General features: G+C 44.6%; 1 protein-coding gene and 1 long non-coding RNA gene across 2 annotated transcripts; one reads left to right on the top strand and one right to left on the bottom strand.

Moving 5' to 3' along the window:
- Positions 1 to 514: 514 nt before the first annotated feature.
- LOC109761300 (uncharacterized) lies at positions 515 to 4,871 on the bottom strand. Its single transcript, XR_005759911.3, has 2 exons — positions 4,578 to 4,871; positions 515 to 4,469 (listed from the first exon to the last, which is right to left on the bottom strand). It is a non-coding gene; the product is annotated as an uncharacterized lncRNA (long non-coding RNA).
- Positions 4,872 to 5,826: 955 nt separating this feature from the next.
- On the top strand, positions 5,827 to 7,713 carry LOC109761302 (small ribosomal subunit protein eS24z). Its single transcript, XM_020320101.3, has 4 exons — positions 5,827 to 6,080; positions 6,168 to 6,338; positions 7,226 to 7,312; positions 7,397 to 7,713. The coding sequence occupies exons 1-4, from the start codon at positions 5,955 to 5,957 to the stop codon at positions 7,424 to 7,426; spliced, it is 414 nt and encodes a 137-aa protein (XP_020175690.1). The 5' UTR covers positions 5,827 to 5,954; the 3' UTR covers positions 7,427 to 7,713.
- Positions 7,714 to 10,332: the final 2,619 nt, after the last annotated feature.

Here is a 10,332-nt window from a genome sequence, read left to right as displayed (position 1 = left end):
GTGGAATGCATTTTGAGGGGTGATCGGTCACTATCCGCGGACACGCCCGAGTGCGTCCGTGGACAAAGGGGTCGGATTTGCCAAGTCCGGCTGCAGATGCTCTTAGTGGAGCAAGAAGATGTCGACGTTTGTTGGGTTGTGGTGTAGGTTGGGATTATGGACTTAAAATGCATGGGTCTTAGCACTTGTCATCGTTGTGGACTAACGAATTGCTTATTGCCTCTAGGTATGAACATCACTGGATCCTTCTCTTCTTTGTATCCATTGATTTTTGTGCATGTAGAAGAGAGAAGTCAACTGAAAGCACTTCAAAAATAGTGGGCCAAGGAAGAAGATTGATTTTGTGGTAAAAAAAGGTTGGCTATGTTTCATTAAAATATGTCCTTAGATCATTAAGGCGTGCGTTGCTGCGCCTATCCGTTTCTAAATCAAAGGATAGGAGCTTATATAAATTTCTGGAAGCATGATCACTACCAAGTGCAAACCAAGTAATAACTCTATAGTGATCACAATATAAACTACAAACAGTATTCAAATCTGAAAATGACATTGATCATTACAAACAACTCCACAAATACAGGAGAATTAAATTCTTGTTTTTTAACATGTCTAACATTGTAAGGTAAAAGTGTTATATAATGTTTTCTCATCTGGAAAGCCCACCCCTTCTATTGTAAGTTCCAGGCATATCATTGTCATTAATAACACAAAACAACAACTTTAGTCTGCTAATATGAGCAGACTTAATTCATGAAATTTGCAATAAATGGATAGCAGATGATACAAGGGTATGCAAAAGAGAATTAAACTCGCTCAGAAGAAAATGAATGTAAACCAATATCTATTGAAGAATGTTACATAGTAGAAGGTGCAAATACCAAAGGCAAAACTTCATGGAGCATCTCCCATCACCAAACAGATTCAGGCCTCACACTGTACATGTCCTATCATCTAATCAGTAAAAATAATTTCTATAATAATTATCAGTGCTGTACTGAAACAAAACTACCAAGCCGGGGAGCACAAAGAAGTGGGCATTACAATCAAAGTTATTTTTTATCCATGGCACAAAAGTAACATCGCACTGAAAACTCGTCGATAGAGTATGTCAATGGAGATTAAAAAAACTATATCATAGTTAGAAGAGATAGTTGAACAGAGTGTTACATGATTCAAAAAACTTGCATCCATCTAGATGTATATACATTCTCAAATTCAAACTAATAGTCACCAAAGGCTCAATCTTTTGCTCTAGGAATTTGATTTAAAATGATGGGCTAATTTTCTTAGCAAAGTAACATGCATGCTAAAATGTTTTTTGTAGAGTGAATCATACTACAAATTAAATGTCTATTTTACACGAGCAAGTAGCAACTACTCATGTTTCATAAAAAAGCAGAATGCACAATGTTTTTTTTTTCTAAATTGGAAGGAGAGTTCTCCCCATGGTAACTATATAATCAGGATTGTCTACTTGGAGCTTGTCAACTTATGTTATTTACCATAGTGTTGGTCACTCGTAGTGAAGGAGTCCGGGGTTGCATGAATCGGCAATGGCAGAAGTAGGATTCATAGAACATATCGATATGAGGAGAATAAGGAGTGACAAAACCCTAAGCTTGGGGATACCCAAGGCACCCCAAGGTAATATTCAAGGAAGACCAAGATATTTTTAGCATGCAGGTTACTTTGCATTAACATTTTTCAGCTGAACTATACTATATTAAATTGGAATGCATAACCAAGGAGCGAGTTATTATAACTGTAGTAAACCTTCATTCCGAATAAAAAGATGTTTAATGAACTAAGCTTTAAAGCATCTTTGGATCGCCCCCGGGCGACACGGGGCAACCCTAGCGCCGCCGCCGCCAAATCCCCCTCGCCCCCTCCCTCGCTTCGCCGCCGCAGGAGGGGCCGCAGGCGAAGTCCGTGTGCGCCCCAAGGAAGGTGGCGGCAGGGCGTTTCCCCTCTCTGCGGTGTTGCGCGCGCATGCACTACCTGCGTCGCCTCGGGCGCGGGCGAGATGCAGGGCCGCGGGAGTGGCTTCAGCGCGGGGAGAGGCCGGATCCTGGCCGGGCTTGGCCGGATCTAGCTTCTCCGCCCCCGTTGGCCGCCCTCGATGGGGCTCGGTGGCTTCGTTCCGGCGGCCAGCGAGGGCTGGATCCCGGGGCGGCGGCCCCGGACGGCGGAGGATGTGTCGGCGGCTATGGACTCGTGACAGGCGACGCGGCGGCCGCGGTGGTGGACGATCCGTGCACAAGACGCTTGATGGAGGCCATTGGAACAGATCTGGGTGAAGACCTGCTCGTGGCTGCTGCCGAGGGCGGCGATGGCGGCACTATTCGGTGTCGTTCCCTTATTGAAGGCATCGCTGTTGAGAAGTTCCAGGCCACTATATGCTACCTTCGGGGGAAACCCTAGATTAGTAGATCGGATGGCTGCGGCATTATTGTGTCGTTTCCCTCTTGTGGCGTCATTCTTGGAGGTGTACACGGGCTCGAGGGACTAGTGGACGGAATAATTGGTGGAGCGGTGTTCCATCCTGCACATTAATGGTGGCGTTTCTCGGCGGCGTGGCGCAGTGGAGACTCGGCGCCCGATGTGTGGCGAGGGACTCGCGCAGGAGGGTGACGTTATCAGGCGTCGTGGTGGCGTCTATAGCAGAGAGGCCGGGCAAGGTGGTGCAGCAGTACAACACTGAAGATGGATTGGTGGCAGGTGGCTGCGGCGGCCTCATACCCGACATGCGTCCTGGTTGAGGAGTGCGCCGGACTGGTAGGTGCCCCATACCCGGCAGGCGTCCTGGTTGGGACCTCAGGTCTTAGATGTTTAGGTTTAGCTGCGATGTCTGTTTGGTATTAGGCCCAGACTATCAGCGCTCCTTCGTCATTTGGATAGGAGTAGCGACAGTTGTTGCTCAGACGGTGGCTTTAGTCTTACTGTTGTATTACTTTGTAAGGTCTTCTGAGAATAATTAATAAAGTGGCCGTATGCATCGCCCAGATGCAGAGGCCGGGGGTCCTCCTTTTCTAAAGAAAAGCATCTTTGGATAGTATACCTTCACTCTCAACAAAAAGACGGTTAGTGAAACTAATCTTGAGAGTGCCTTTTGCAAGGTAATCAGATCCTCCATTTCTTAATTCAAACGTCTCATATATTCCTTAATTCAATTGTCCAAATACTAAGAAGTGAATAACTCTAATGGCTCTTGAGCCAACACATTTTTACCTGTAACATGATTTGTATGGTAGATTGATATGAACATCAGTTACACCTATGGACTACGGAGGTTAATGGCATCTGCTGTAGTGAGTCCATGATGTACTCCTCGGCTCCTTGTACATAGAAAATAAAGACCGTTGAGCTCAATGATTCCTCTTGTGCATTGCGTCAAACACATGACATGTACACTGTCAAGGAAATCAAAGTCTGGATATATAGGGGCTTTTTGGTTCTAGGCCTAGCATTGCCATACTTTGCCACACATTTTTGCCAACCTTGCCTAAGCTTGGGGGCTGTTTGGTTCTAGGCCTAACCATGCCACACTTTGCCATACAATGTTGCCACACTTGCCTAAGGTTAGTTCTTCAAAATGAGAGCCACAAGTTGGCAAGCCTAAGGGAATCTTGCCACATTTTTTGAGTGTATGTAATGTGGGACCCTAATGTGGCTTGCCTAAGGTGTGGCTTGAACCAAACACCCACCTAAGTTGGTCAAACTTGCCTAACCTTAGGTGTGGCAACCTTAGGCAAACTTAGTCTCAAACCAAACAGCCCCTTAGTTCATTAAAATGAGAGCCACAAGTTGGCAAGCCTAAGGGAATCTTGCCACACTTTTTGTGTGTATGCCATGTGGGGCTCAAGTGTGGCTTGCCTAAGATATGGCTTGAACCAAACACTCACCTAAGTTAGTCAAATTTGCCTAACCTTAGGTGTGGCAACCTTTGGCAAAGTTAGTCACAAACCAAACAACCCAATAAATGAAACATGAGACACAGAAAGTTAATCAGGAAGAGTTTGCTTGAGCAAACCCAGCCGGCGCACCAGGCTACCATAATGTCGGCGCCCCACTTGCCGGGTGATCAGCGCATGGGCCACTAATCAAAGAGTCACCATCCATATATTTATATTGCGGACATTTTTTGCAGGAAAATATTCCAGATCTTATTCCTAGGAAACGAAATACTAAGCATAGTGTGTATCATTTGAACAATGTTAAAGAAGTAGATGGGATCGAACCTCAAAAGTTTTGGATTCAAGTAGGCTTCCGACTGTCGCCCAGCACTGTGTCAAACTGTCAATACAAGATGTCAAGATCGAGCATATGACAATGCATTCCTCCCTTCCTCCCCTGGCTTCACCTGTAAGCCGCTAGGAAAAGCTCATCGCATCACGCTTCCATAACAATGAACGGCGAGGTGATGCAGGTAGCCGCCGCCGTGATGTGGTGAGTGCTACGGATTTGGCAACCTCGTCGTCCCACCAAGAAACATAGAAATTAGTCCGATGAAAAAGAAAGAAGGAGAAGGAGGCAACCAGGTTGAGGTTGCCCAGCAAAACGAAGAGATACTTCCATACCATGGCGGCTGACGGCTGCCCTACCGCCATCAGCGCGACGAAGACCCTGGCGCGGGGATCCATCAAGAGGACCTTGGTTGAGCCGTCATCGTCGGCAGCGCAGGTGCACTTACGGATGAAATCGCCGGCCTGGCGCGACCTCGTTTGCCCATCGCCGCCGTTGCCATCAGTCACCCTCGTCTCTCTCTCTCTCTCTCTCTCTCTCTCTCTCTCGGCAGCGGCGACGGCAATAGTGGCGGCGCATAGGTTTCATCCTAGGTCAAGAGATCGGGGAGGAGCCTGTGCGGCGTCAACATCACGATCGTCCATTTGGGATCAAACGAGAGGCCTCGAAATTTGTTTCTGGAGTAGCGGCCCACGTGGGAGGAAGAGGTCCATCAGACGGCCAAAAATGATTCAGACGTGTGATCTAACGACCAAAATTGCTGATGGCCTGAGAGCCTTCCTAACATGCTTAGTTTTAATAATGTATCTAAATTTGATGTGCTTTATCCTTCCAAAGCTTTATGTTTGACATATAATATATATTGCTTGTGCAGGATGGTTATAAGTTGAGAAATAATTTTTTTATTACATTTGCTAAAGTACCGTGCAAATGAAGCTTAAGACAACATACCTGACGTTGTAAGGTAATATCGTAATCACATCAAGTAGATCGTAGTTCGTAACATATAGTTATTTGGATCATTATTTTCTATGTATATATCGCCGAGTTACATTGCAGGTGAAATGGCTTTTAATTATTTTTTAATTGTTGCAGGCTATCTTTTTTCTACAGTAGTCAACGTGTACGTGCAATGCATGTTAATTTAAAAGTATATTAAGTGCATGCGGATATTAAGTAAGATATTATTTGCGTGTTATTATGTGATTAATACTATATTTGGCATAAATTAACTGCATGCTAAACGTGTTGAGCGCTCGACATTAAAGCGGTCTAGGTAATTGGATCGACATGATTTGATGGCCAAGATTAATTGGATCCGCCCCTTTGGATCTTTTTATAGATATACAAAATATAATATACATTATATGCGCAATCAGATAAATGCAAAATTTGATTTGCAATAGGTGTAATAAAAAAATTTAAAAGCCCGTGGCAACGCACAGGCCTCCTACTTATTACTGTAGTTTATTTTAAAATCAAAGATCCTTATCATTCGTAACCACAGAAATCAGGTCGCTTAAAATTGGCCCACAATTCTTTTCAGCCCAACTATCTTAATGGCCATATAAGCCCTTCTGCTAGGAACGACCTAGGTTTCCACCTGTATATAAAACCACACCTTCCACCCTGCCGCCGCCGCCTCTCACTCGCGCCGCTGCCGTAGCTAGAATCCCTGCGAAGAGGAAGCACCTCGGGCATCAGCAGCAATCATGGCGGACGCGAAGACGGCGCCTGCGGTGACTCTCCGCACCCGTAAGTTCATGACGAACCGTCTCCTCTCACGCAAGCAATTCGTGCTCGAGGTGATCCACCCCGGCCGCGCCAACGTGTCCAAGGTGCGCCCTCCATACTGCCAAGATCGTTGTCATCTTTGGGCTCGTTGATTTTCGATGCGAGTTTAGGCTGATCCGCGTATGTCGCAGTCGGATCTCAAGGAGCGTCTGGCCAAGATTTATGAGGTGAAGGACTCGAACTGCATCTTTGTGTTCAAGTTCCGCACCCACTTTGGAGGCGGCAAGTCCACCGGCTTCGGCCTCATCTACGATAACCTCGAGGCTGCCAAGAAGTTCGAGCCCAAGTACAGGCTGATCAGAGTATGCCTCTCTTGCTTCATTCATCCCACCCTTATCTGCTCTGAATCCTTGGGTCTCCATATTTATTTTACTGTTATCTCATAATAAGCTTTGATCTTGTCCTATTGTAGCCTTTGTATAATGCATTTAGTCAATTTTGTGCTCTCATCCTTGAGTCAGTATAATAAGCTCTGATCAGGGTACTTGTAGTTCCAATATTAGTTGTCTTATCTTGGATAAAAAAACACTTGCCAAGTCTTGCTGCCACTGCATGGTGGCAAATAAATCCATTTCTTGGCCGATCTTGTTTTCTGATTTTTGTATAATAGGCACATATCTAGAAATGGACACTCTAATAGCAATATCGGTTACCTTGCTTCAATCCACCTTCAACCAATTGGGGCCTTCGGATTTGCCAGAATTTATTTCAAAATGCGGGTGATACTGTGCCACACTTGATGTTCCTGTTAACTGTAGCAATTTTAGAACTGATGACAGTCGATCTTTGATGTAAGATAATGATAGCTTTTGCTCAAAGCAAAACGCTTGCAGTTTCTGCATTTGTGTTGTATGTTTCTGTTGTTGTGCTAGAAAGTCTGTCTGACACAATTTTGCATGTATCCGAGCATGAGCCATGATCTGTCATGTCCATAATGACGTGCTGCCAGCCTTGTGATGCTACTCTTTTTGTCGAGCAGCTCATTTATATTAATTTCCATTATTTCCATTATTTTCATTGTTTATGCTTTACTGAGATGAAGCACTTCAAAATTTTGTCCGCCAACTTCTAAATTTCTGTTCATCAGCATGTGCTCTAAACAATAACATCATTTTTTCTGCGACCACACTTACGAGAATTAAGGATGTCAGGTTCTCATTTTCTTATAATTATTCTTGCTCTTCTGCAGAACGGGCTAGCCACCAAGGTAGAGAAGTCACGCAAGCAGATCAAGGAGAGGAAGAACAGGACGAAGAAGATCCGTGGAGTCAAGAAGGTATCCATATATACTAATCTTGGTTGATTTCCTTACTGATCTGTGTCATATCCACTAAGTCGTTTTCTTGGATAAATTTTGCAGACAAAGGCCGGGGATGCCAAGAAGAAATAAGGAAATATTATTCTCGAATGTTGGCTGCCTTCGGTTCTATCTGTTCACAATCAGTGTCTGTACCCTTTAGGAAATCTTGTTGTGGCAATGTCGCAGTATGCTTAATCTAGTAGAAAGAGAATTTTGAGCTTTCACATCGAATTTCGTACCTGGTATGCTGGGTAGTATTACTCACTTGATTTTTTCTGCTAGTGTTCTGCTTTGTCAAGTTGAGATGAGTTCATTGAGTGTGGTTCTGTTCCAAAATTCTGCTATTTTTGTTTAAGTTGTGGACCTATTTCTGTTTTTGTGATTCCATGAGTCTGAGCTTGTGGAAATTTATGTTGGAGTGAGTATCTGGCAACTACATGATATCCATTCTGCACATGATATGTCACTTGGTGTGAACTAACTTGACAATAATTCTTAGATAAATTAGAGACAATTCTAAAAATAATACAGTCCTGATGAGAATTTCTGTTGCGTTTGGTTGTCTGCATCTACTATTTTGGCTGTGTTGCATACTTGTCGTTTGGTTGGCCAACACGGCGAGCGTGGAGTCATGGGCACATCCCCCGTCAGCGGCGCGTGGGCACATTCCCCGTCAGCGGCGCGACCAAGTAGTTGCTAGTGCGCTCTTCTTTTGTGTAGGCCTTATCTTAAATTGAAGCACTGTTGTGTAGAGGGATTATGAGTTAAATGAACACAACTGGGTGCTACCCATGTGGGCTCTTTTGCATCACTCGAGGTTGCAATGTTGGAAATGGCCGAATCAGGACGTTCCTAGCAGAGCTGGCTGGGAGGTGCTCTAAGTTCCTTTCTATGCAGGGCAAACAGTGACGTACACAACCAAATGGCACACTTTCTTCCCGCACGAGCCTAATTGGCTCGTATGCGGGCAACCAATCACGCCATAAGTGTTTTTCATCTCATATTACTGATTTCATCCAAGATGCCCAAGGACACTCTGTTTAAACACTTCTCAATCTGGCTCAAGGAATACGGTCGAAACTCATCCGTTTCTTGTGAGCCAACCTTAGCGGGCCAACTCAGAACGACCCTCTGTTTCTTCTGGCCTAAAAAGATGTGTTCTTATCTTCTTCACATTATCTCAAGTAGTGTTTCTTTTTCTATCGTTAGACCGTGTTTTGACTCCTTTTTGTCTTCTGTTTCCTCTCGCTTGTTTTTTTGTCCTTCCATCCTTTTAGGTTTTCTCTTGGTTTTTGTCGTACCACCACTTTCCCTTTTTGCCGAGGACGCACACAATCATCTCACGACACCCCTCTCTCCGCTCCGCTCCAAATCACCACCGCACAAGCCTTTGCTTCTAGACGACGCTGCTTGTCTTCCGCTTCGTTATCTACTAGCATTGCTCCATTCCGGTCTCCACGACCAATGCCCAACGTCTCCTCATCATTTCGCCTGGCACTCTTGCCTACCAACGCCTTGCCTCATCCCCCTCAGAGAACTTTAATCCCATTGTTGCTCAGAGCCACACCTACACAATGAGAAGTGCACATGCAAATTCCACTTATAGACCCGGACTTCAAGAACCACTAACAAAATTTATCCCTTTTTGTATTGATTTTCTTTGGCCTGTTCATCAATTGTCTTTTATTGTTTCCTGGCATTACTGGTTTGGGCCATGAAATACCGATGTACTCTAGTTGTAGAAACTTCCAATGAATTTAACAGCTGTTCCTACATGAGTTGTTAGCTATATTAAAAACAATGCTAATGGCCTTTGTTAGCATGAAATAGTTGTCAAGTTGTATAGTTTCAAGCTTGGGCTCCTACTGTTCATATGGCACTATCGGATATTTTTCTGCGGGGGTAAAAAGGAGTGTATTACTCAAGAGCATAAGAATTTATCCCTACACAAGCTAGGAAAGTTAACCCACCCGGATCGGATCCGCACAACAGTACGGTCCTCCGTTCGACCAAAATTCTCTTACACATGACTTACATTATTTTGCCCTCTAGGGATATGAGTAACCACACACTCTCTTTCACCCAAAAGCCTCTTCACCTCATAAACACTATGGCATATAATGATATGTTTTGGCCACGCAAAGTGATCATCTCCATTGCCATTTTGCTATCTCACTCAAGGATGATCGAAAGCTCCGTCCATTGGTGGGCTAAAGCCAGCCCCTCCATACAACGTGCAAGTTCATCGTGCAAGGCGTCGGGGCAAGACCACAGAGATCGATGCGCTGAAAAAATGATAACACCATCTTAGCCACGTAAAATGATCCCATCTCATGTAGTTCCATCAACCGTTGCATGGACCCATCCACACCCAACTTTGTCCAATTCTCAGGTGGGGGCTGCCATTTGGATTGTGGGGGCTTGGTGACCTTCACATACGGTACCGGCTAGGCTGCACCTTGATCCATCACCACCACCTTGCCCTTCATTAGGTCTGTCGTGAGGTCATGTTAGATAGCAAGCAGAGATAGGACGCAACTTTGCAACAATCTCTTGGACACCTCTATGGGGAGTGTCGGCTTATGATGAGTGATTAGATCATTGGTGGCGCGCGTTGCTGCGCCCCTTTGTTTCTATGCTATAATGTTAGAGACTGGCACAAATATGTGGTGACACAAACATGTGGAGAGATTTGTATTTCCCCTCACCTGCTTTCCAGATTGTAATCTGGCTTTGTATTTCCCTTCACCTGCTTTTAGTGAAGGAAAGCCTAAAATTGCAGTAACAGAGGCTTTGAATATCTACTTGACAACATGTGACCTCTATGAATATTTTATTTGAATCCTAAGTAGTATTTTGATTGCACTTTTCACTTGGCCAAAGAGTAATACAGTACAGTTGCAAGGGATAAAGTATAGAAATCGGTGCATCACCTTCCAAATGGGGTAATGCCTAAACCTTCTAATCTAGCAGAATGAGGTAACCCAGCAGAACGA

This window comes from Aegilops tauschii, chromosome 6 (assembly GCF_002575655.3).
Source record: "Aegilops tauschii subsp. strangulata cultivar AL8/78 chromosome 6, Aet v6.0, whole genome shotgun sequence".
NCBI lineage: Eukaryota > Viridiplantae > Streptophyta > Magnoliopsida > Poales > Poaceae > Aegilops > Aegilops tauschii.
Note: the sequence above shows the minus strand (reverse complement) of the source record. Positions and strands in the feature narration are given on the sequence as shown.